Source organism: Drosophila busckii, chromosome 3R (assembly GCF_011750605.1).
Source record: "Drosophila busckii strain San Diego stock center, stock number 13000-0081.31 chromosome 3R, ASM1175060v1, whole genome shotgun sequence".
Lineage (NCBI taxonomy): Eukaryota > Metazoa > Arthropoda > Insecta > Diptera > Drosophilidae > Drosophila > Drosophila busckii.
The window spans coordinates 12,705,381-12,732,349 of NC_046607.1; the positions used below are offsets into that span (position 1 = coordinate 12,705,381).

Below are 26,969 nucleotides of genomic sequence, written 5' to 3' on the forward strand. Positions count from 1 at the left end.
ATCATAATCCATAGCTGCAAACTGCAAACAGCACTGCAGGGCATCTTATTGTTGAGCATGCTGCTGTAAAGTGGCTCAACTTGCTTTCTATGTATGTACTTGCGGTAATTGCGTAGCATTTTAAGCATGTTGCCAACACTCACTGCCATTGCTGCTGCTGCTGCTGCTGTTGTTACTTGACACATGTCAGTCAGTCAGTCAGTCAGTCAGTCACTTGGCTTCCCTTTGCTGTTTGGCATTTGAGCATGGCCAAGGGGCGTGGCGTATATGTTGCTGTGGTATAAATTTTACTTTGTGCATACGGCCACATAAAATGCACTTGCCATGCTCATAGTTTTGAGTTGCTGCTGCTGCTGCTGCTGTTGCTGCTGACAACAGCAATAACATAACACTTAATGTAACAACTTTATGCTTGTATGTGTGTGTGCAGCTTTATGGAGTGCTCATTGCTTTAGAGGCCTCAACAGCACATATTACGCATACGTCCAGTTGCCAGCTTTATGCCATTTCAGCTGCCAACTGATCGATGCGCTAATTTCGCAGTTAATGTTTAGTTGTGCTTATGGGCAAAGTTTTGCTGACAAAACGGAAATTACATTTCGCTTAGTTTGTATTTAGTGCAGCGCCAAAGCCAAACTTTGCCCATTGGCATTAGAAACTGCAGTTCGCAGTTAAAACAAAAAAAACTGCACACACACTTTAAAGTATTTGTCTTAATTTGCATTTGAAGTTTGATCGATATGTTGGCGCTGTATGTGCGCGCGCCCAGTTGCAACTGTCCGGGTACGCTGGCATTAGAGGTCATGCGAATTGGCTGCGGGTCAAAATCATTTCATTTCAACGCCAAGCGCCGCGACGAGCTGTTGATTTGTGCCGTCAATTGTTCAAAAGTAAAACAAAAAAAAGTGCGCAATGGCCATGTCCGCGTCCGAAGCGGCAGCTGGACTGGCAAGCAGTGATGAGGATTCTCTGCCCATTGGCAGCCAATTGAATGCACAACGCGACTATAGCGATGCTCGACTGGAGCGTGTGGCTGCCTATACCACGACCACAATGCGCCTCAAACCGGACAAGTGGGCCAGAATGATGGCCAGCGATGAGTTCCGGGTAAGCTCTGCCCCAACACACACCCATAAACAAAGACATTCAAACTGATTGCTGGTCACGTCAGAACGTTGTTTTAGACTGGCTGCATGGGCGCACACGGGTTTTGGTCATGACGCTGAGTCCCGGCGCTGAACTAGTGCCCCGCAGCTGTGTGAGCGACTTGTATCGCAACTACACTACACTACAAAGCACTATAAAGCAACAGCAGCAACAGCCGGCCAGCAATGATGCAACTGTCACGGCTGCTGTTGCGGTAGCAGCGGCAACAACTGCAGGCGCCTTGCTGGTGGTACCAATGCCGCCGGCCTCGTCCAGCTTTAGCACTTTGGACGGTGTGCCGCGTGGCAAGTGCGCCTATTTTATACGCCAGAATGTGGGCGTGCCTCTGACAGCTGCCAATTTCCAGAGCTGTGTACTCTATGGTGACTTTCCGGTACATAGCAAAATTGAGACAATGTCGCTGCTGGTGGACGAGGTGCTGCAGCCGCTGCTGGAGCAGGGTGAGCGCAAGTGGCCGCTGTCAGTGCGCAAGGATCTGCAGGCGCGCATCAAAGACGTACGCAACACGCTAACCGAGGTGGGTGGCAGTTTTATCTAAGCATATTAATCTAATTGAGTGCAGCGAGGCGTAACTGTGGCCCATTGTGTGGCTCCAGCTCGAGCTTGAGTATTTGGCTTAATTGGGCAAACTTTTCATGTGTCTATAAGCGCTATTTATACTTTATTGTTATCCCTGCTTCAACAGATTAAGGGCAAAACCAACAATCGCACAATTTTATCGTTATTAGTTTCGCCAACAGTTGTGCAGGAAGTCTACGCACACGTGCAGCAGGGGTGAGTACAAACTGCCAGCTGAAGCAGCAGCAGCAGCAATACTTAATGACCATTGTCTTTACTTGGTCTAGGACTATTGTCCTTGTGCGTAGTCTGTTGCTGCTGGCTATGCTGCGCAAATGCGCAATTAATTTCCAACTTTTTCACATGAATTTGCGTAAATTTATTATTTTCAATAACTTGTTAAATAACTCAAGTTGTGCTCTTGCTTAAAACATTTTGCAAATTATGTTTACATAAATACTTGATTGCCTTTCAACAAGCCTGTTTAAATAAAAACTTCTTGTTGACTCAAAAATTGTTAAGACAAAATGCATTAGTAATAGACAAGCTTAAATTGCTGCTCAAATATACGTTTGACAATTTGTATACCAATTTATAAATATTTAAGTAGACTAAACCAAAAGAAAAAATATTTTTTTTTGCCAGCAATTTAGCCGTCGCTTTGGAGCCGAAATTCCGCAATTTGCTGGAAGAGATGTTCATTAATTGGACCACACAAATGCATGACATAGTAATGGAGCGCTCCGAATCAAGCAGTCAGCTGGCCACAGGCCAAGCCGCAAGTGCGCCTGGCAAGCATCTTAATTTGGTGTCGCTGCCCGCACAAGAGATTGCCTTCTGGACAAATCGCAAGCTCAATCTGCAAAATATTTACGACCAACTGCGCGAGCCAATGCACAAGCAACTGGCGCACATACTGGAGCGCATTGAGTCTGTCTACTATGAGCCGTATGCCAAGGCATTTCGCCAGCTACTCGCCGCCTGGCTGGAGGCGCAGGATGTTTCGCTTTGGCTGCAGCCATTGCTGCGTCAAACTGCCGCCTTCAACTCGGTGCAGTTTAGCAATGCACAAGAGTTGATAGCGCCACTAGTGCACGTTCTGCATCTTATCTGGAGCAATGCGCGCTACTATCGCAGCACACAGCGTATGAGCGTGTTGTTGCAATGTATCTGCAACATGCTGGTGCACTGCGCCGCCGAGGATTTGGAATTCCCCATGCTATTTCAAGGCGATGCCGATGAAGGCTTGCAGCGCATCAAAAAAACTGCCGAAGTGCTGGAGTTTTTCAGGTGAGTGCAGCAGCAGCAGCAGCAGCAAAAGCTACGCGTTAAACATTGTTTTTTCTTAAAAATATTTGGCTTCTCAGACAGCGTATGTTGCATTATAAAGAACGTTATGGCAGCAGTCGAGTGCTGCTGCCAGCTTTGCCAGCAACTGAGGCAGCAGCAGCAGCAGCCGTAGTAGCAACTACCAGCAGCAGCAGCAGCAACACACCCGATGAACAGTCGCAGCTATGGCGCTTCTCAAGCGAGCAAGTGTTTGGGCCCACACTGGATGGCTTCCTGGCTCAACTAACGGAACTGCGCGTGCTGTTTGAAGCTGCGGTTCAATTTCAACAGCTCGAGAAGCTGGAAATTGGCGGTCTGCGTGGCAAGCTACTAACAGAGCGTATTAAAGCGGTGCGTATAAAAAAACTGAAGAAATAAAATTGCAGCAACAAAATTTAAGTAATCGAAACAAGCAATTTTAAACTTTAATGTTATTAAATTCAAATTAGCGGCTGCTACTCGCTCTCTCTCTCTCTCTCTCTCTCTCTCTCTCTTTTACTCAAAATTGTAAGTTATCGAACTTACATGCCCAACACTTATCGATCATCATAAGCATTTGTATTGTTGGTGCTGCCAACTTGTTTTAAATTATTAAAAGCCACTGCCAACACACGAATATTAATTGCACATCAGAAAACTATAATTTCATTATTTTCGCACAGATTTTTGCTGAATTCAAGCTGCTCTTTGAGCAATGGACCAATGTGGACATTGATCTGACGGCGCCAGCGGCTCACAAATGGAAATGTTTCAAGCGTGAGCAAGTCATCTTCTTTGGACGCATGCAGCTGCTGGAACAGAAATTGGCTACCGTGTTGCTGCAGGCCTTTGAACAGTGCCACAGTTGGATGCAATTGCTCAAGCTGACGCACATGTTTGGTTGTCTGCTGCAGCGCAATACGGTGCTTTGCGAATTGGTGCGACTGTTGCCACATCTACTGCAAATATACGACGATGAGTTGCAGCAGCTGGAACGCAGTGTGGCAGATGTGCTGGTAATCTATCAATTCGAAGGTGTTACTGCGGTGCCGTTGCCTGACAACTTTCCACCCGTTGCCGGCGCCATGATGTGGCTGGATCAACATTTGCGGCGCTGCGATGACTTTTCAGCAAAGGAACTTACTGAACTTATACAGCGCATGTATGTATGGTACATTTTGCGAGTGCGCACTGTACATTAAAGTATGACTGTAATTTGAAAGGTTAGCGCAACGACCGGAGCACATAACGCTGCCAGTGGAGTGGAAAACATTATCCACGCGTCGCAATCTATTAACCACCAAGCTATGCAATTTGCAAATGAAAATCTGGAACAATTGGCAGCAATGCATTGGCAAGCAAATAGCGCAGGGCTTAGCCGAGCCAGTGTTCACACAGGATGCAGCTGGTGCAGTATTGAATCTGAACTTTGCTCAGGCATTGTTTATGCCACTACGAGAGGCCAACTATTTGCTGGCGCTGCAGAGCTCGGGCAGTCTGTCGGAGAAGCTGTTCCAAGTGCCTGCCGAGCTGCTGGAGCTGTATGCACAGCGAGATGCGTATTGGCAGCGACGCATAAGGCTAATTAAAATTGGCGAGTACTACAATGGCATACGCAGCAGTCAAAGCGCAGCTGCTGAGCTGCAGTTAATTGGCGATGAACTGACCACAGTGGATGCTGCTGTTGCCTTGGCTTGTGAGCAGCTTACCTGGATCAGCTATGGTAATTATGCTGCATTATTTAGCAAGCTGCTGTGCATTCATTTTCTCAACAACAACAGATGAGCCGCTCGTCGATCAAATATTCGATAAGTCGCGCGGCTTGTTTGCACGACTGCAACAGGCGCAGGATAATCTGAACGCAATTTTGACCAGCATGCGACGCTGGAGCTTGGAGCCGCTGCATCAGCGCAGTCTCTATGGCCGTAATCTGCTGGACTTGCGTCATCAGCAGGAACGCGTGCGGCTGCGATTGCTGCAATGCGATGAAACTAAAATGCTGCTAAATCGGCTGCTGATTGCAAATTTCTGTTTGTTCTTCAACTATGAAACGCAGCAGTTTCAATTGTATTCGCGTGACCTCAGCGTGCAAGAGGTACTCAAGTGGCTTAGGATTCAAACACAAAGCTTATAAAATATATATTTTTGTTTTGCAGTTTGTGCGCGAGTTTCCAGAGGAGCAGCGTCGACAGTATGGCAAATACTTGGCCAATGTTGATGCGCTGATTTGTCGTGAAGTGCGCCAGGCCATGCGGATCAGGTTTAGTCCTTAGCTCTTTTTACAGCAATTTAACAAACTCATCATCATAAACATTATCATTAGCACGCTTGCAGTTTGCACTTTGTTTCTTTTTGGGGCTGCAATTTGTCGTGCCACTTCCAATCAAGCAAATCACCTGCAAAAAGCGAAATAAAAAAACTGCAAGCCACAGTTGTGCAAACAAGTTCATTACATTTTGGCACGCTGGCAGCGCCTTTCATGTCTCATCAAAACTAATCAAGTAAATGAACACGAATGCATAACTCACATACAAATACATATATACAAACGCGCACAGCAACCGCAAGATAGACAGACACCTACACCGCCAACTATAACAGCAGCAACAACAACAACAAGAGTAAATTGCTGCTTGCAGCTCATTCATGCGTCAATTGCATATTTCACTTAACGGCACTTCGTGATTGCATGCAGAGTTGTCAGTGGCAGCAGCAGCGACAGTAAACGCAAACGAAATAAGCACAAAACAAACTCAGCACTAAATTTAATTTTCGCATTACTCATACGCCGTGTAATTCAGTTTAGAGTATTTGCACAAGGAAATGACAGGAGTAACAACAGCAGCAGCACCAGCAGCAGCAGCTCCAACTTCAAGCACGGCCTTGCCAAACATGGCAAGGTTAGTGCTACAACAAATCACAATGCCGCAAGCGACAGCAACAATAATGCCAACGCCAACAACAGCAGCAACAACAGCAACAGCAGCAACACAAGTTACAGAGACACCCACAACGGGGCAACACGATGCACCGCTTTTCGAAGTAAAATTGGAGCTGACGGAAACGGAAATACGTTTTTCGCCTGCATTTGATGCAAGTGTGGAAAATAATTTTCAACAAATTGTCGAGCAGCTGTTGCTGGATATAAAACAGACATGCGACTGCATGCCAAGAATTGTGTCTGACAATACGCTGTCTGAGGACGATGAGGAGGAGGAGCAGCCAGAGCATAGCACGCACAGCTTGCTGGCAGTGGCAAGGACATGCGCCAGCTCCAGCTACAGCTCCAGCACAAAAGGTACTTCAGCATGCAAAACTTGTCGCATTCTTTGCATTTTGCCACTACTTACTTTCGCCTTACGACTGCCAACAGCTCATGCCGCAGTCGATGATTTGGATATGCTATGCGCGGCAATACGCGCTGCTCTGGCGCAGACTATAGAGTCTGCATTGAATTATGCTGCCAAATTCCACGCCTATGCGTTCCTTTGGTCACAGCAATGTGGCGCCGTTCTGGCCGCCTGCATGCAAACAGCGCGTGAACAGGCGGCAACCAACAGCAGTGGTGCGGGCTATGCCATCATGGAGACGTTCAAGAAGGAGGTAAACCCAAACCAAGCAACAGCAAACGAGATAAACGAAACGAAAGCATGTGCTGACCCACACCAACACACAGACACAGACACGTACATACACACATATGCATAGAAAAAAAGTCGAGCGAGACGACGTGCGAGCGAGCGAGTGGCTCGCCGGGTCACTCAATTGGCAACCACACACAATTTACGTTGTGTAACCCCTGAGACCAATAACACTTGATAAATGTCGACCATTTAGGGTCAAATGTGTGGCCGAATTGTCCGGCGAGCATTGGCCCAAATCTGGATAGCACCAAATATGCTTAACCACATGGCGCCTCTGACTTATGCACACAGCAGCAGCAACAGCAGCAGCAAATATATAAATAAACAGCAGCAGGCAAATCGCTTGCGTATGCATAATATTTTCTTTAAACAATTATCAAACGCCCCGAAAAGTATGCAATAAATAACATAAAGCAGCTTAGCACACACACACACAGACATATCAAATGCAGACCAGCGCAAACAAAGGCAACAACAAATCATGGTCTAAATGCTTAAACATTGAACACAAGCCAACTGAATTGAGTGTGGCTCCCAATAAAATTCGTTGGCAGCCAATTAAAATTCGATGCTAACAGCACAACCGACTGCCAAATATGCTGCCAACAGTTCTGCTGAATTTCTCGACAGCGCTACATAATGTTGATTTGTGGCACTAATCTGCACATTGAGCGTAGCAAACATATATTAACCATATGCATATGGTGTTAGGCCAGTGCGGAAAGGCAGTGCAAGCAAACAAAACAAAAAGAAAGAAATCAGTGGCCAGCCATTTTATTTATGAGCGGCCATTGAGAGACGCCGCTAGCACAGCTGGTGCGCTTAATAAACCTAGCACAAACACAAACACACACACACAGACAGTATATTTACAGCACACACACACACATAGAAACGTTTGCTAAATTAGCAAATAAATTGAGCTACTGAAGTTGTTAATGCAATTACAGATCGAACGCTATAATGAGCTACACGATGCCATTGATCAGTGCGAGAGTCGTCGTTGCATTAATGGCTGGCTTGCCTTAGATCTGAAGCCACTCAAGCATGGACTGCTGAATCTAACATGCAAGTGGTCGCATTTGCACAAGCGCTGGCTGCTGCGCTATGTGCAGTGCACATTGCAGGACCTGAATGCGTTTATAGCGCTGGGCCAGCAAACGCTGCAGCTGCATATTGCACGGCAGGACTTCAAAGCGCTGCTACGCGTGCTCTCCATTATGGCGGACATCAGGCAACGCGAACCGTATGCCGATAATGTTTTCAAGCCGCTCAAAGAGATAATGCTGCTGCTGAAGACCTACAATGTGGAGTTTGAGGCGCAGCTGCTGCGCAGCATTGAGCAGCTGCCGATGCAGTGGCAGCAACTGAAACAACAGGCGCTGGCCAAGCACGAGGCGCTCGAGGATACGCGTGGCTTTCAGCAGCGGCGCGTTGCAGCACTCATTGGCCTGCATACGTGCCACATGCGGCATTATGCCAAACAGTTCCAATGCATGCCGGTAAGTGGTGCGACAGTCAAGCTGGCAAATTTTTTCCGCTCACTCGTTTTCTAGTTTTTTCGTGTGCCTTGTCCGTCCGTCTATGAGAGCTGTGATGAGGTCTATGTGCAGCTGCATCGCTTTGGCTGCCAGCAACGTTGCTATACGCACTGGGCGCAGCTACTGGACATTGGGCAGCCCGATACGGCCACACTGGAGCACTGCCGTACACAGCTACGGCGTGTCAAGGTGAGTACACACAACAGACAGACAGACAGACAGAGTATAGTTATGACTGGCAGCGTTATTCTTGCCCCCCCACCCTATTCGTTAGCAATTGTGGGACTTTGTGCGCGTCATTGAATCCTGCATTGTTGACTGGCATGCAACGCCCTGGCTGCATATTGATACCGATGATGTGGAGCACGAATGCAAGAAATTCACACGCGACCTGCGCACCCTAGACAAGTGCATCAGAGACTGGGCACCCTATGTGCATATTGTGGGTGTGCTGCGTGAGCTCGTTGCCTCGCTGCGAGCCATCACCGAGCTACAAAATCCAGCAATTACCGACAGACACTGGCTCGAGCTGATGCAACTAACCAAGGTAAGTGCGGCGCTTAGTTTTAAGCTCGAGCTCTGTAGCTGCTCCCATGTTCATGGCGATTGTGAGTATTTCACAAACACATTAACAGCATTTGTACGTAGCTATTCAATGCACATTGGGGCAGTGTATTCGTTAATTGATTTGCGCTTGCTATTAGTTTCTTATGATCCTACTAATTGGACTATAATCCAAGCTTCGAATGCAGGCAGTAAATTGCAAACCAATTTGAGCATTTCAAACTCTTTTGCCCCAAAGCAATTTTAAGCGCACTTTAGTCGGAAATCTCTGAAATCTAAACTCGTAGTAAGCGCAGCGGTTAACTACAAGAAGTTAAAGCTTAAGCCTTGACTCAGGTACGTACAATAGATATTATTTATATTCACATTCAATCAATATATCATAGTAGTTACATTATAGTAACTATTATAACTATAACTATTATACTTTTTAAATAAAATTGAATGAATGAAATATTACATTTATTTTTTAATTTAATTTAAAATCATTTACCTACCACTTTTTTATTTATTTATTATAATATATTGATACACATTTGCATGTATAAACATTTTACATTATGTTCAAATGTCATTTTTATTATAAGTATTATATTCATAAGTTTATTTTAATTTAGGAATGTTTCATATTTATTTTGCTTATATGTTATATGTCTGCAAGTGATTGAATAAAAATTTATAGCATAAATCATAAAGAGAACTTTTAAAAAAATCTTTATATTTTTTTATTTTTTCAATAGTTTCATTTGGCTTACTAACCTAATTTTATTTCTTCTTAATTTGAACTATATGAAACTATTTTAAATTCAAATATTACATTACCTTTAGTTTTTTAACTTATTTGATGCCACTAAATTTGTATTTCTTGACAAACATTGCCTTAAAAAAAAGGGAATTTGTGTCGCTTAAAATCAGCTCGGAGCTAATATACATATAATACATAAAGTTAACAAGAAAAGTTTGTAGAGTAGAAAATAACATGCTTATGTTTAAAGTCCAATGCTAATTAAATAACTGCTGCTTTCTTATAATAAATATGCCTTAATTAAAACACTTTTATTCTTCTATTCACAGCTTGTTGGGCGACATAATGTAGAGCTGCTTGTAAGTTGATATTAACTAACTGAAAAATCAAAAGCAAAGACAGCTTTAAGCAACAAATGCCGAGTAAAACAATAGCAAGCATTAAATACAGTTTCAAGTACTTATTAAACATTCAATGCTGAAGACAAAAGCTGGCGATCAGACAGTAATTGTTGATTATAATCACCTAATGTATGTGTAAAATATCATTGATGAAATGTAATTTAATTGTGCAATATCTAATACAAAGGTAACTGATTAAAATTGCCATGGCAACCGGCATCCGTACAATTATTACTGCTCATGAACTGTGCGTTAGTTAATTAATGTGCCTGTTTGCTTTGTGCGACTGTAGAATTAATTAAAATAGTTGCATAGTAGCCATATACATATACGCAGCTTGGCTTAATGCAAAATTAATTCGCATTCGCATGAAACCTACAAGATTTAATATGCTCTGACTAGTAACTGTCACTTATTGTCTTGCAGCTGACGTACAAAACCAATGCGTCGACAACACTGGTGCAGCTATTGAGGCTGCAGCTGCAGCAGCATGAGGAGGACATCAAGAACACTGTGGATCGCGCCATCAAAGAGATGACCGTAACCAAGGTGCTGGACGATATTAATGCAACGTGGGCGCATTTGGAATTTGAATTGGAACCGCATCAAAGGCGACCGCAGCTGCTGTTGCTGAAGGTATCGGAGGAGCTGATTGAAACGCTGGACGACAATCAAATGCAATTACAAAATATATCCACATCCAAGCATATTGAATATTTGCTGGACAAGCTCAGTCATTGGCAGCGTGTGCTCAGCGGCATTGATAACCTCATAGTTAATTGGTTCGAGGTGCAGCGCAAATGGATCTACTTGGAGTGCATTTTTATAGGCTCCAGCGATATACGTTCGCAGCTGCCAGCGGATGCGGAACGCTTTGAACGCATCGATGTGGACTTTACGCAGCTGCTGGCGAAAATTACGCAAATACGTGTGGTTATTGAGGTGGTGCTGCGGCATGAGGATGTGCTGGCCACGTTGCTGGAGTTGCAGCAACGTTTGGCTGTTTGTGAGAAGGCGCTGAATGATTATTTGGAAACGAAGCGTTTAGCCTTTCCACGTTTCTATTTCATTTCCTCCGCTGATTTGCTGGACATTCTCTCCAATGGCAACAATCCGCAGGTTATCAATCGTCATCTCATCAAACTATTTGATTCTATTTTGCGTCTGCAATACGAAACAAACACCACGCACGCCTTGGGCATGCACTCGAAGGAGAACGATGAGTATGTGGCCTTTGCCTCCAGCCTGGAGCAGTATCCCTACATTGACTGCAGCGGTCGCGTCGAGCTCTGGCTGCGCGCCATTATTCAGCAAATGCGCAGCACTCTTCATGAGCTTTTCCGTCGTGCTTTGTGCGCCTTTGCGGATAAATCACGCGACTTGTGGCTTTATGATTGGCCTGCTCAGGTGGCGCTTTGCTGCAGCCAAATCAGCTGGACGGCGGATGTGAATCGCTCCTTTGCGCACATGGAGGAGGGTTATGAGGGTGCCATGAAGGAACTGCACAAGCGTCAAATAGCTCAACTCAATGCTTTGATCAATCTGCTGCTGGGCGAGCTTTCGCCTGGCGATCGACAAAAGATCATGACCATCTGCACCATTGATGTGCATTCTCGTGATGTCATTGGCAAGATTATTACCACCAAAATGGACAACTCGTTGGCATTTCAGTGGCAGAGTCAGCTGCGCCATCGTTGGGATGATGATCAAAGTGGCAGCTCCAGCGGTGGCGCCACCATTAGCGCTGGCAGCGGCGAAGAGGATTGCTTTGCCAATATATGCGATGCCGAGTTCCGTTATGCCTACGAGTATTTGGGCAATACTTCCAGATTAGTCATCACACCTTTAACCGATCGCTGCTACATTACCTTGACTCAGGTACGCTCAATAGTTTTTATTTATATGCGCAATAATCTTATGTCATAATATAGAAATTATTTTTATTATATATTAAATTTATACTTGAATTGAATGTAATATTATATTTATTTTTCTTAGAATACAAATTAATTTAATTTAAAAACATTTATTTTTATTTGGCACTTTTGTATTTAGTTTTTATATCAACATATTGCAGCACATTAGCATTTATAAACATTTTACATTAGTTAATATAAATTATAATTATGTTCGTATGTCAGTTTTATTATATTTCATTCATAAGTTTATTTTAATTTAGCAATGTTTTACTGCTTCTTTTTGATTATGTTATATTTCTGCAAGTGATTGAATAAAAATATTAAAATTTATTGTATCAAGCGCAAAGAAAACTTTTAAAAATCTTTCTATTTATCTATTTTTTTAGTAGTAGCTTACTAAGCTTGCCTAATATTTATTTGTTCCTAATTTGAACTATATGACACTATTTTAAATTCAAATATAATAATATTTCATTAGCTTTAGTTTTTTTTTACTTATTTGTTGCCACTAATTATTGAGTTATTATTATTTGCATTTCTTGGCAAACATTTTATCAAACTCTCAGCACATAAAATTCAATAAATTTAGCAATTAGCGCACACGGGCGAGCTGGCTGTGCCAACAAAGGAAGAAGAAGCTGCCACAGCTGTGTGGCCATCAGTGTTGGTTGCCATTTGCTGGCGGCTCGTGGTTGGCTGGTGTTGATTTTGTTGCCAATTTTGCTTGTACTTAAGTTAAACAACTCGTTAGCGGGAAAATAAATGCCGCTTACAATTTGCATACTCGTACATATATCAACGCACACACACACACATATACACACACAGTCACTGCATCTGGTAATGGGTGGCGCGCCAGCTGGACCTGCGGGCACTGGTAAAACGGAGACGACAAAGGATCTGGGACGAGCGCTGGGCGTAATGGTTTATGTCTTCAACTGTTCGGAGCAAATGGACTACAAATCTTGCGGCAACATTTACAAAGGCCTGGCCCAGACCGGCGCATGGGGCTGCTTTGATGAGTTCAATCGCATCTGCGTGGAGGTCCTGTCCGTGGTGGCCGTGCAAGTGAAGACCATACAGGAGGCGATAAAGGTAACAGAGCGGAGTATAGCGAAACGTTTGCAAATTGATTTTACCTTGCACTTCTTTGCCGCAATGCTGCACATTGATTACTTTTCTCTGGACGTTGAACGTTGAATGCTGTGTCTGTGCCACGCGCCTCCTCTGTCTGCGCTGCCTTTGGCTGGCTGGGCACTGTGCACTGTTCACTGCTCACTGTTTACAGATGCATAAAACCCAATTTATCTTTATGGGCGAGCGCATCGCGCTGGAGCCGTCGGTTGGCATTTTTATCACCATGAATCCAGGCTATGCTGGCCGCACGGAGCTGCCGGAAAACCTGAAAACATTGTTTCGCCCGTGCGCCATGATTGTGCCGGACTTTGCTTTGATTTGTGAGATTATGTTAATGGCCGAAGGCTTTCTCGACGCTCGCCTGCTGGCACGCAAATTTATCACGTTGTATACGCTGTGCAAGGAGCTGCTATCCAAGCAGGATCACTACGACTGGGGACTGCGCGCCATCAAGTCGGTGCTGGTGGTGGCGGGCACGCTGAAGCGCGACGACCACAGCCGACCCGAGGATCAGGTGTTAATGCGTGCGCTGCGTGACTTCAACATACCCAAGATTGTAACCGAGGATGTTTCGATATTTATGGGCCTGATTGGCGACCTCTTTCCCGCCCTCGATGTGCCACGCAAACGTGTGTTTGAGTTTGAGAAAACCATACGACGTGCGGTGAATGAAATTAAGCTGCAGCCAGAGGAGGGTTTCCTGATGAAGGTGGTGCAGCTGCAGGAGCTGCTCGATGTGCGTCACTCGGTGTTTATCGTGGGCGATGCGGGCACGGGTAAAACCAAAATCTGGCAAACACTGCGTGAAACTTATCGCATGCAAAAGCTCAAGCCGGTGTGCCATGTGCTCAATCCCAAGGCGCTGTCCAATGATGAGCTCTTCGGCATTGTGAATCCCACAACACGTGAGTGGAAGGACGGACTATTCTCATCCATAATGCGTGAGCAGGCGAATATGCCGCCTGGCAATCACAAGTGGATTGTCTTGGATGGCGACATAGATCCCATGTGGATTGAAAGCTTAAACACACTTATGGATGACAACAAGATATTGACGCTGGCCAGCAATGAGCGCATACCGCTGAAGCGTGAGATGCGCTTGCTGTTCGAGGTGGGACATCTGAAGGCGGCTACACCTGCAACTGTCTCCAGAGCGGGCATATTGTATATAAATCCACAGGATCTAGGCTGGTCGCCGTAAGTAAAAAGCACAACTTTTAACATTTTTAACAGCTTTGACTTCTAGCTACGTTTCCTCCTGGCTGGAGACACGCGTCAATATGATTGAGCGTGGCGCACTCACCACGTTCTTTGAGAAATACTTTCCCGCTCTTATGCAGCGTCAGCGCGACTTTCGACGCATTACACCCATCACAGACATGGCCATGATACAGATGAGCTGCCATCTGCTCGAGTGCATGCTGGATACGGATCAGCAGCAGTCTGCCAGCGGCGGCGGCGGCGGCAGCGCACGTGGCGCCGGCACGCAGCTGGGCCTAAGCTCACATAGTCTGCATCATAGCGAGCATATGCATGAGACTACGGAGCTGGCGCTGGAGACAATATTTGTGTATGTTAGCATGTGGAGCTTTGGCTCGGCTTTGCTGCAGGATGTGCTCATTGACTGGCGCCGTGAGTTTCACAAGTGGTGGACGGGCGAGTTTAAGGACATTAAGCTGCCCAGTCAGGGCACCATTTTCGATTATCAATTGAATTTGCAAACGTTGAAATTTCAACGCTGGTGCGAGCTGCCCGCAGCAACGGAGCAGCAGCTGGACTTTCAAATTGACTCGGAGCTGCCGCTGCAGGTGCGTCCACTTGACCCAGTTAACACAATGAACTAATCATGTGAGCTAGAGCTTTTGCTTATACCGCCCCCTAGAACGTGCTTATTTCAACTGCAGAGACCGCACGCTTGGCCTACTTCCTCAAGCTACTCATCGACCGCAATCTCGCCTGCCTGCTGGTGGGCAGCTCGGGCTGTGGCAAGGGCGCCATCTTCCGAGAGCTCTTCAGTAAATATGCCAGCGCACAGGAGCTGCTTGAAATCGCCGTGACAGCTGTCAACGGCAGCCAGCAGCCAACAACGAGCGCAGCAGCAGCAGCTGCTTCTGTAACTGCAACAGCAATTGGAGCTGCTGAGACGTCGACGAGCAATGTTGACAACGTGCGACGCAAGTCTTCCTCGCTAACGCCGCTGCTGACCACTGTGCAGGCAACACACTTTAATTTCTATACTACATCGGAGATATTCCAAAAGATGCTCGATCGACCGCTGGAAAAGAAATCGGGACGTGTGTATGCGCCCAGTGGACCCAAGCGACGTCTCATATACTTTGTCAATGATCTCAATATGCCTGAAGTGGATGCCTATGGCACAGTCCAGCCGCACACAATTATGCGCCAATTCATGGACTACAGACAGTGGTAAGCGGCAAGCTTTTATTATTTTAAATATTAATAATATTCGCATATAATTTTAAATTCAAAAGTTGCCTAGCTTGAGATTTGATAGTAGAGCAGCAAAATCGTTTCAAGCTAAGCAGCTAATTTTCTGGAAAAGAATATTCCATTTACAATATCTATTTTCTAACTATTATTTTATTTACAACATTAATTATTATATAAACTAATATAATAACTAAAAGTGGTGAGTGGTAGCTAGTAAGGGCATCGACTAGTTGTCTAACTAATTTGTTTTTATGCTTATAAAAGTATCAGCAATTTTCATTAAATAAATTACATTTTTATGTTGAGCCAGACGCCAACTGTCTAAGCGCAATTTGTAAATTAATGTAAAAAACAATTAAGGGTAATAGGCTTAGCTTTACATAAAGTTTGTACTCAGACCAACAATAGTAACCATTGGCCAAGCAGGAGGGTGATCTGCAGACCAAGGAGGAGGGAGCTGAGGAGAAGCGCCGTGGGCTACTCAGCTGCGAGATCTTGAGGGCGAGCTGGATTAGGAGCATAAACAGCGACCTTTGGGGTACAAAATTTTAAGCAAATTTAAGACTTAGAAATAGATTATTAATATTAATAGATTATTAATAGATTTACTAGACATTTTAATCAATATACAATTAAGTTCTTCAAATACGTACATTTAATTTAATGATTCAATTACAAAATTCAATATATGTAAAAATTCACGTTGGCACGTCTATTGCTTCAGTGCTGTGCCAAACAATTGTGGCTTGTAATTTTTTAGTTAAACTAAGGCTGCCAGTCTGCCTCTCTTGCTCAGTTACTAACTGTAGTTAAAACAAAGCGACGCTTTTGTTTTCAACAGCGCAGAGAGATCGAGTGCAGACTTATGGGCTGATTACAAGCGCTCTCAACTTATACTATTACACTTTAAAAAATGTGTGTGTCAATACATTATTAATTATTATGTTTGCTTTCTCTGCTCTTACTCTAACTCAAAGGTACGATCGGCAACGACTGCAATTGAAGGACATACGGCTGTGTCAATTTGCCGCCTGCATGAATCCCACAGCGGGCTCATTCACCATCGATCCGCGTCTACAGCGACACTTTTGTGTGTTCTCCGTGGCCTCACCCAATGAGGAGACGCTGCACTTTATCTACAGCAGCATTTTGAACAGTCATCTGGAGCAGGCCGCACTTGGTTTCAGCAAAGAAATACGCACGATTGGCAACATGTTGGTGCAAGTGGGAATTGCACTGCATCGACGTGTCGAATACGCATTCCTGCCTACAGCTATTAAATTCCACTATATATTCAATCTGCGCGATCTGACGAACATATATCAGGGTGTGCTGAACAGCGTGGGTGCGCCAGTGTCGGCGGGTGGTGCAGCAAGTGGCTACAGCGGCACTGTGTGCAGCAAACCCGCTGAGCTAATGCGCTTGTATGTGCATGAGGCGTCGCGTGTGTATCATGATCGCTTGGTGGATCAGTATGATATCAAATCGTTCAAGTCTTCGATTAGAGATATATTCAAAAAGGATTTCGAGGACTTTGATGAGGATTTTGTGTTTGCCGAGCCCTTGATTTACTGTCACTTTGCGCAATCGCTGGCGGATCAAAAGTATATGCCTATCAAAAGTTGGGATGCGCTTTATCAGCTGCTCATGGAGGCGCAGTGCAGCTACAACGATGTGGTGGGCTATATGAATCTGGTGCTGTTCGAGGATGCCATGATGCACACATGTCGGTAAGTTTTCTAGCACCTAAGGCTTAGCATCAAACTTGTAACTGTCGCTTGGCACAATTGACAGCATTAATCGCATACTGGAGAGTCCACGCGGCAATGCGCTGCTCATAGGCGTTGGTGGCTCTGGCAAACAGACACTGGCGCGCTTGGCTGCGTTTATCTCATCGCTGAGCGTGGCGCAAATACAAATCAAACGTGGCTTTGGCCTGCAGGATATGAAGGAGGAAATTGCCAGTCTTTATATGAAAGTCGGACTCAAGAGCGTTGCATCGGTGTTTCTCATCTCGGACGCGCAGCTGCCAGACGAATCCATACTAATGCTCATTAACGATTTGCTGGCCTCTGGCGAAATACCCGAGCTGTTTAATGATGATCAACTGGAGACCATAATCAATGGCATACGCAACGAGGTCAAGCAGAGTGGCACACTCGATACCAAGGAAAATTGCTGGCGTTATTTTGTAGAGAAAGTGCGACGTCTGCTGAAAGTTGTGCTCTGCTTTTCGCCAGTTGGCCAGACGTTGCGTATACGCGCTCGAAAGTTTCCAGCCATCATCAGCCGCACGGCCATTGACTGGTTCCACGAGTGGCCCCAAAGTGCTCTGCAATCGGTCTCCCAAAAGTTTCTCAACGAAATCGGAAATATACTGGAGGTGGGTTGAAAACAGCAACACCCAAAACCAGCCAACGCACTGACTTTATTTATGGTATGCCGTGCTCTGTGCTGGTGTCCAGCACAATTTACAACTTTAAACTGTCACAATGGACACCAGAAGTGCCAAAGTGCAGACCCAAATGCAACACAGCACAACTCACACAAGAAACAAACACACACACACACACTAACACATATATAAATGGATTGATACACACACATACGCTCGCGTTCATTTGCAGGCCCAACTCATACCGCCCATCGGCCGCTTTATGTCCTACGTACATGGCACTGTGAATCAGATATCGAAAATTTATCTACAGAATGAAAAACGTTACAACTACACGACACCGAAAACATTTCTCGAATACATTTTTCTCTACCGCAAACTGTTGGTTGACAAAACTGGTGAATTCGCCCAACGCATTGGACGCCTACAGAGCGGCATGGCCAAGCTGGCGGAGTGTGCACGTCAAGTGGACACGCTTAAGGTGAGTGAAGCAAATTCTATTTGACATTGCCAGAAATCAGCAATACGCTCATAACTTTTATTTCATTTGGCAACAATGCATATTGCATTTAAAAGTGTCTGTTCCAATACAACTTTATACATAATACAGCGCACACACAGCTGAGACGCATAAAAAATGCAGCGCAGCCTTTGCTATTTTTTATGCGCCATAAGAGCCGCGCCGCGCCGAGCCGAGCCGAGCCTATGCGGCCAGGCATTCAATTAGTGGCGCTTAATTGAATTGTTGTTACAGCAAATCTGCTGCCCATTTGGCCCATAGACTGGTAGTGAGTGCAATAGGTAGGCGGCGTATCCAATGCCAACTGGAGAGTCAGTGTCTGCTGTCAGTGGTGTCATATCCGGTTACGCACGGCGTATACGCAATGCAAAGCTGTTTGGCGCCATAGCCAAATGCTGCAGTTACGTTTTACTTTAGTTTTGTTCTTTGTGTGCGCGCGCGCTAAGCAAAAAGTTTACAAGAGTGCAGCAGCAGGCACAGAAAAAGTTTGTGCAAATGGAGTGTGGCTGGCGCTGAAATACGCCAAATGTTATTTAAACTAATTGAATTTAATTGAATTCGTTTGTATTGAAGAGCGCAGAGTCGATGGCACCGTTAACAAGTCGTACGTATACGTAATTTGTGTGGAAAAAACTTGCGCTGCGTCAATATTGAGGCAGCGTGCCTGAGCTTTAATTAAAGCAAGTTTTAAACTTTGCTGCAAGTTTGTTTGTTTCTGCCCACGCCATGTTTAACTTTATCCCACAGCATCAATTGGCCATACAAGAGGTGCAGCTGGCTGCCAAAAACGCTGCTGCCGACAAGTTGATCGTTATTGTGAGCGCTGAAAGCGAGAAAGTGAAGCGTGAACGCTTTATCGCCTCCGAGGAGGAGAAACGTGTGCGCATCATAGAAGAAGATGTTTCGATTAAAACCAAAATGTGTGAGGAGGATTTGCGTCAAGCAGAGCCCGCTTTGGTGGCTGCGCAAGCGGCGCTGAATACGCTGAACAAAAACAATTTAACTGAACTCAAATCATTTGGCTCGCCACCCAAGGCGGTGGTTAATGTATGCGCTGCAGTTATGGTGCTGCTGGCTACCAATGGCAAAATACCACGTGATCGCAGCTGGAAGACAGCGAAGCTAATGATGGTGCGCGTGGATCAGTTTCTGAACGATTTGCTGCACTACAACAAGGACAATATACATCCGAATATTATAGAAACGCTGCAGGAATATCTAAAGGCAAGTGCAAAGCTGTGCAAAGCGCATTAATTTATGTATATTTATTAGCAGGATCCGGAGTTTAATCCTGATAAGGTAGTGCAAAAGTCAGTAGCTGCAGCGGGTCTCTGCGCCTGGGTCATCAACTTGCATCGTTATCATCAGGTCTTTCTCATTGTGGGGCCCAAGCAAAAGGCTTTGCAGGACTCGCATCAGGAGTTGCTGGAGGCACGTGAGCGGCTGCAGTATCTCAAGTCAAAGATTAACAATCTGGAGCTTAAGCTGGCTGAAATACAAGCAGAATTCGAGCATGCAGTGGCTGAGAAGCAGAAATGCCAAAACGAAGCGGACAAGACGACATTCACCATCGATCTGGCGCATCGTCTGGTCAACGGACTGGCCAACGAGAATGTGCGCTGGCGAGAATCGGTGCAAAGGTATGTGGGGTGAAGTCGCAGTGCGTCGCATTTATACGCCATCAATTATTAAATTTAATTTACATTTTGTGTGTGCCCGCAATTGCTTTAATTGCTTTTGCTCGCTTGCCGTGCCATGTAGCGTAGTGTAGTCCGTAGTCCTTTCGGTTGAGCGTACATTTTTGCACACTTGCGTGCCATCGCAGCAACAAAAGGCCGTAAATTTTATTTACTTGCGCTCATTTTGAGTGGGGGCCAGCAGCTCAAGCCTGCCAATTGTATAAATTGCGCAACGACGCAGCCAATGAACTGCTCGCCATTTATTGTGACAATCGGCTGCTACTTAAAGCCAACACAAATTGGTTGCATGCCACAAATTGCTTTAAAGGCAGCAGCAGCAGCAGCAATAAAGTGCCAGCTACTACTTTTTATTTAAAGTTCATAGTTCAATTGCATGTCATGCGATTATGGCAACTTAATCAAATTCATATGAATGTCAAAAGCTGCAGCAACCAACACCTTGTGACATTGACTGGTTGCAGCTGCAGCAGCTGCTGGTCTGTGTGTTAGATTTTCAATGAAATTCAATTGAGTGCGCGTGCAAGCTGAAACGAAATCCACAAAGGGTAAGCTCTGGCCTCACTCCCACTAGCTCTGGTGTACTGAACTGAATGTGGCAGCTAGTGTGCAATCTAAATAAGAGAACATTTTCGAAAAATACTGCACTGTAGATGTATTCACATATTCAATTGGCCGCAAACGTCAGCAAACTAAATCGCCAGAGACCAAAATGCATATGCAGTTGGAATTATTAAAAATGTTGAAAGCCATTTGGCAGCAGAGTGTCGATTCACCTGTTACGCTTGAGCGTCCCTGCGTCCGTCCGTTCGTCCTTCCGTCCGTGTGTGCATAAGTGTATAAGTAATATGCCAATGCACTGGCTAAAGCAGCAACAATTTTAGTCATCTATATTTTGCTCAACTGAATGAATGCATAGAAATTGTTGCTTTATCCACCAGCACTTGCAAAAATTTATGAAAATATAATTTGCGCTATGCCAAAAAATCTACAACAACAAAACGAGTAGTGCTCCAACAAAATGTTAAGCGGTTACAAATTGTGTTGTGGCTATGTGTAGCGTTATGACTTGCATATAAATTCCTATTTGAGTATGGAAAATAAAACATGCTCGGCATTGTGCATACAAACGTAATATTTGGTGTTCATCTTGTGAAGTTGCGTTTGCATACTCTGTGTGTTTACACTGAAAAAAAAAAGCAAACAATGGGCGTAGCTATGACTAAAATACATTTTATTATTTTAATTGAATATGCGCACAAGCTCAAAAGCTTCAGCAAGCCAATTAGTAGATTTTGTTGAAACTCAAGCATATGCTTTGTATTAATTGATTAATTATTTCTGCATGCCTGATTGAAATTCAATTCCACACAATTCAACTTGCTCATTTTTTCATAGAATTTAATTTATAGTTTTTAAGCATTGCCTTTGATTTGGTCTGCTTCAACGTTGGGCTCAAAAGGGTTAAGTGGCGTCTCCTATTTCTTATTTCAATCTTTTAGCGATCTAACCCTATTCAGCTTTGTAAGCTCCTATAAATATGCTACACTTTCTGCATATTTATTTTTTTTTACATTTATTTATATATTTATAAAGACTGTATATTTATTATTTCACATAAATATTTATTTTTGTGCCCAGTGTATGACTTTCAAATTTATTTAAAGATTTTATTATTAAATTTCGTAATGTCACTTGACAGGTATTGTAGCAAACATGAAGCACAACCTGGCTTTAACAATAAAGAAATAGAAAATATTATTTGTCGAACATGCGCATACATATGTATATATATGTGTGTTTGTGTGTGTGTGTATTATTTATGACATGCACTTGCATATTTCTGTTTATATAGACATGTGTGTAATACAATTAGTGTGCAGCTTTTGCCTCTGAACTTTTCAACATTCATTTTGTGTTTTGCTTAACAATGCCCAGGCAGTCAGCATAAATCATTTGAGCTTAAGGATATGCCAGCGCAGCATAAGCAGCTCAATTGGTACAAATTTTTAGCTTAAATATTTCAATAATAGCTCGACATGCAGCAATTTCATAATAGTTTATACACAGCCCAGCCCCAGCCCCAGCCAGGCAGCCACTTGAAAACGAGTCAATGACAAAGACAAGCTGCAGTTGCCAGAGCTACATCATTATTATTATTTTTATTATTATTTTCCAATTTCCCTGCTATGCAAATAGACAAGCACGACAGGGCTGCAGTTTCCTGCCCTGCACTTGTAATTTATATAGCTCTGGCTCTTGCTCTTGCCGACTCTTAAGGCACGTTTGCTTTTTTCTTTTTATTCTTTTGTGCTGCTGCAGCTTACAGGCCAAGATTGGCACGCTACCTGGAGATATACTGTTAATTTCCTCATTTCTATCGTACGTGGGCTGTTTTACGCGTCGCTACCGCGAGGAGCTGCAGCTCAAGATGTGGCTGCCGAGCTTTCGCAAAATGGACGTAAGCCACGAGACGCCGCCGCGACTCTAATTGTTTGTGCCTGATTAACCCGTAACTATGTCTTGTTAGCCCCATATACCGCATACCGAGGGAATTGAGCCATTATCGTTGCTATCAGACGATGCACAAATTGCCACTTGGAATAATGAGGGCCTGCCCATGGACGGCATGTCCACAGAGAATGCCACAATCTTGCAGCACTCCACGCGCTGGCCGCTGATGATTGATCCGCAGCTGTAAGTACAAATGCAAAGCTACAACTTTACTTAATATATAATTATTTGAATATTATTTTTATAATATCGTTAAGCATTCAAAAATGCGATGAGTCCATTTGATTTGATATAATTAAATGCTGTTTGATTTTTATTCTTATTATATTCGATGTATATTTTCTGCTTTTTGCTTAGACAAGGCATCAAATGGATCAAGAGTCGCTTTGGTCAGTCACTTGTGGTGCTGCGCTTAACTCAGCGTGGATTTCTGGAGCTGCTGGAGAAGTCGATTACCCAAGGCGACACGGTGCTGATTGAGCAAATTGAGGAAACAATGGACACTGTGCTGGAGCCGCTGCTGAGTCGGGCGCTGATCAAAAAGGGTCGCTATTTGCGCATAGGCGAAAAGGAAATGGAATTCAATGCAAACTTCCGTTTGATATTGCACACCAAGCTGGCCAATCCGCACTACAAGCCGGAAATGCAGGCGCAAACGACGCTGATTAACTTTACCGTTACACCGGATGGCCTGGAGGAACAGCTGCTGGCGGAAGTGGTCAAAATCGAGCGACCCGACCTAGAGCAAATGAAAATCGATGTAACGCTGCAGCAGAATAGCTTCAAAATATCGCTCAAGGCGCTGGAGGATGAGCTGCTGGCACGCCTCGCATCCGCAGGCGAAAATGTGCTGGCGGATCATGCGCTAGTGCTGAATCTGGAGAACACCAAGCGCACAGTGGACGACATTGAGTGCAAAGTGCGTGAGGCGCATCTCACAACGCTGCAGATTGATGAGACGCGCAACATTTATCGCTCAGCCGCCAAGCGTGCGGCTATTCTCTACTTTGTGCTCAACGATCTGAGTCGCATTAATCCGATCTACAAGTTCTCGCTCAAGTCCTTTATGCATGTCTTTCGCCAGGCCATTGCCTTGGCCACAGATTCGAAGAGCTTGGACAAGCGCGTGCTGCATCTGGTGGAGTCCATCACGCTGCAGACCTATCGCTATACACTGCGTGGTCTCTTCGAGGCGGACAAGCTAACCTTCACCTCACATCTAACGCTGCGCATTATGATTGCCGCCGAGCAGGTGGCCAAGGATGAAACGGACTTTCTGCTGCGCTATCCACATGATCCCAATACACTTTCGCCTTTAGATTTTGTTGGACGCAGCGCCTGGGGCGGCATCAAGTCGCTGGCGCTTATCGAACACTTCTATGGCATTGACAAGGATATGGAAAACTATACGAAGCGCTGGCGCAAGTTCATGTCCAGCGATGCGCCCGAGCGTGAGCAGTTCCCTGGCGAGTGGAAGCATCGCACGCCGCTGCAGAAACTTTGCATTGTGCGCGCGCTGCGTCCGGATCGCATGACCTATGCCATGGCACTGTTTGTGGAGCAGACCATGGGACGTGTTTACGCTGAGGTGCAGACGCCGCCATTTGTGGCCATTTTCAAGGAGCTGAATGCAGCTACGCCGGCGTTCTTTATACTCTCGCCTGGTGTGGATCCCATACGTGATGTGGAGCGCTACGGGCAGCAGCAAAGTTTCCATGCAGACTCTGGCACGCTCATAAACATTTCACTGGGTCAGGGCCAAGAGCTGCTGGCCGAGCAGGCCATAGAGCAGGCGCTGGCTAGTGGTCAACAGTGGGTCATACTGCAGAATATTCACCTGGTAGTCAATTGGCTGCCCACGCTGGAGAAGCTCATCGAACGCATTGTGCTGCAAAGCGAAGCGCAAGGCGAGTCCAACTTTCGTTTATTTATTAGCGCCGAGCCCGCACCCGATGCACAGTATCATGTCATACCGCAGGGCATACTGGAGTCATCGTTGAAGGTGGTCAATGAGCCGCCCGCTGGCATGGCTGCCAATCTGCACAAGGCCTGGGACAACTTCTCGCAGGAAACGCTCGAGACGTGCACACAGGAGGCGGAGTACAAGTCCATACTGTTTGCGCTTTGCTACTTTCATGCGCTGGCGGGCGAGCGACGCAAGTTTGGTCCACAGGGCTGGAACAAGGTGTATCCGTTCAATGTGGGCGACTTGAGCATCTCGGCCAGCGTGCTGCACAATTATTTGGAGGGCAGCAATCGCATACCTTGGGAGGATCTGCGCTATCTCTTTGGCGAAATTATGTACGGCGGTCATATTACCGACGACTGGGACAGACGCCTATGTCAAACATTTCTGGAGGAGCTGCTGCAGCAGGATTTGATTGACGGTGACTTTGAGCTCTGTCCCGGCTTTCCAGCGCCACCCAATCTAGAGTTCGAGGGCTATCACAGCTACATAAACGAAATGCTGCCCGAAGAGTCGCCCATGCTTTATGGTCTGCATTCCAATGCGGAGATTGGCTTTCTTACCAGCGCTTCGGAGCAGCTGCTGCGCACTATTTTCGAACTGCAGCCACGCGAATCCGAGCTGAGCTCACACTGTGGCGCACCGCGTGAGGAGCTGGTCAAGATTATGATTGACGATTTTCTGGACAAGCTGCAGGATGAGTTCAATCTTCAAGCGCTGCTCATACGCGTCGAACGCAAGACGCCCTTTGTGGTAGTGGCGCTCCAAGAGTGCGAGCGCATGAATGCGCTCATACGCGAGATCAAGCGCTCGCTACGCGAACTCATGCTGGGCCTGAAGGGTGAGCTAACGATTACGCAAGAAATGGAGCTGCTGGACTATGCCATCTTTTATGATCATGTGCCAACGGCGTGGGCTCAACTGGCTTATCCCAGCATGCTGGGCCTGCAGGGCTGGTTTGCTGATCTGCTGCATCGCATCAAGGAGCTGGCTGGCTGGCTAAACGACTTCAAGCTGCCCTGCGCCATCTGGCTGGGTGGTCTCTTCAATCCGCAAAGCTTTCTCACAGCCATTATGCAGGAGAGCGCTAGAAAGCATGATCTGCCCCTGGATCGCATGCTGGTCAGTTGTGATGTTACCAAGAAGCAAAAGGATGATGTTACGTAAGTGTAGCCAACATTTATATACACTTTAATAGAAAATACTTAGCAGTGTTTAATCAAATTTCTAATGGGCTTAGACTCGTCTCTGCTAAGAGAATCCAGCCAACATTCTACTAATGTTTAGTTCTAATTAGACTTGAAGCTGGAGCTTAATAGAAAAGACTTAGCAGACTTTGGACTGACTTTGGACTTGACTTGACTTTTTTAGAATCCATCCAACATTAATAAAAAAAAAAACTTAATAGAACAACTTCAAGTTATTCCATTTTTTTAATGTCAATATGCTTGCCCAATATTTTACTTCATCTTAACTACAGCTTGCCGCCCATGGAGGGCGCATTTGTGCATGACCTTTACCTGGATGGCGCCAGCTGGGATTGCCAGCTCAATTCGATTGTGGCGCTGCATCCGAAGGAACTGCTCTGCGCCATGCCCGTCATATATATCAAATCCATTGTGCAGGAGAAACAGGAATTGCAGCGCGTGTACGAGTGTCCGCTCTACAAGACCAGGTGAGTGAACCCAACCACCACGTCTGGGCACATCAATGGCTATTCTTTTACCATTGCAGATCCCGTGGCAACACCTATGTCTGGACGCTCAATTTAAAGACACGCGAACGCCCAGCTAAGTGGATATTGGCTGGCGCAGCGCTTTTATTACAGCCATAGAACATAGAAAAGCAGCTTCATTGTGCTGGCCCTGGCCAACGCCCACCCAAGCAGCACCACAAAAGCTTTATTGTGTGTGTGTATGGCAAGCTAAAAAGCGTCGATTGACTGAGAACTGCGACTGCGAATCGTCAATAAACTTGTATTTATAGCGCTTCGTCAATCGCCGTTCCAAGCAACTCGCGTGAGTTTCACGTAATTGCACTCTAAGCACGTATTCAAAGAGAACTAAAGCGAAGCTTCGTTGGCTCGGTTAATGCTGTGCTTAAGAGAAATTAAAACCATAAATAATAGCCTTAATATCTTAAATTATATCCGCTATAGCAAATATAACTATATATATATAAGTAAAATGCAAAAGAATGTTCAAGTATATAGCTAAACAATAAAAATAAACAGTGCACTATTTTTAAATTTACTGTGCACTGTTTAGCATTAAACAAAACTATAATAAAAATGAGCTACAAGTAAATTGCCATATGTTTAAATTTCAAAAGAAAACTGAACAGCGTATTGTTTATAAACTTATTATAAATGTGCTCTATTGACTTACGAAACCTAAACAAAAATTTAATGAGAAATTCTATTCTAATTGAGGAATTCCCTAA

General features: G+C 45.0%; 1 protein-coding gene across 1 annotated transcript; it reads left to right on the plus strand.

Annotated features, from left to right (window-relative positions):
• The first annotated feature begins 912 nt into the window (after positions 1 to 912).
• LOC108601281 (dynein beta chain, ciliary) lies at positions 913 to 26,638 on the plus strand. Its single transcript, XM_033293915.1, has 29 exons — positions 913 to 1,107; positions 1,172 to 1,684; positions 1,853 to 1,941; positions 2,371 to 3,015; positions 3,093 to 3,405; positions 3,717 to 4,195; positions 4,257 to 4,756; positions 4,815 to 5,128; positions 5,190 to 5,293; positions 5,835 to 6,310; positions 6,407 to 6,636; positions 7,628 to 8,179; positions 8,234 to 8,407; positions 8,493 to 8,765; positions 10,355 to 11,806; positions 12,676 to 12,942; positions 13,136 to 14,181; positions 14,231 to 14,792; positions 14,867 to 15,411; positions 16,413 to 17,165; positions 17,230 to 17,818; positions 18,063 to 18,311; positions 19,098 to 19,574; positions 19,626 to 19,990; positions 22,370 to 22,508; positions 22,578 to 22,744; positions 22,919 to 25,690; positions 26,008 to 26,202; positions 26,262 to 26,638. Exons 1-29 carry the CDS (start codon positions 913 to 915, stop codon positions 26,359 to 26,361), a joined length of 14,535 nt encoding a protein of 4,844 aa, XP_033149806.1. The 3' UTR covers positions 26,362 to 26,638.
• The last annotated feature ends 331 nt before the right edge of the window (positions 26,639 to 26,969 follow it).

Bases quoted from the DNA above. Each gene is read 5' to 3' on its own strand.
- LOC108601281 (XM_033293915.1), top strand. From the start codon at position 913: ATGGCCATGTCCGCGTCCGAAGCGGCAGCTGGACTGGCAAGCAGTGAT. The intron at 5,294-5,834 runs GTTTAGTCCTTA...CGTGTAATTCAG, and splicing joins CGCCAGGCCATGCGGATCAG to TTTAGAGTATTTGCACAAGG. The intron at 26,203-26,261 runs GTGAGTGAACCC...TTACCATTGCAG, and splicing joins TGTCCGCTCTACAAGACCAG to ATCCCGTGGCAACACCTATG.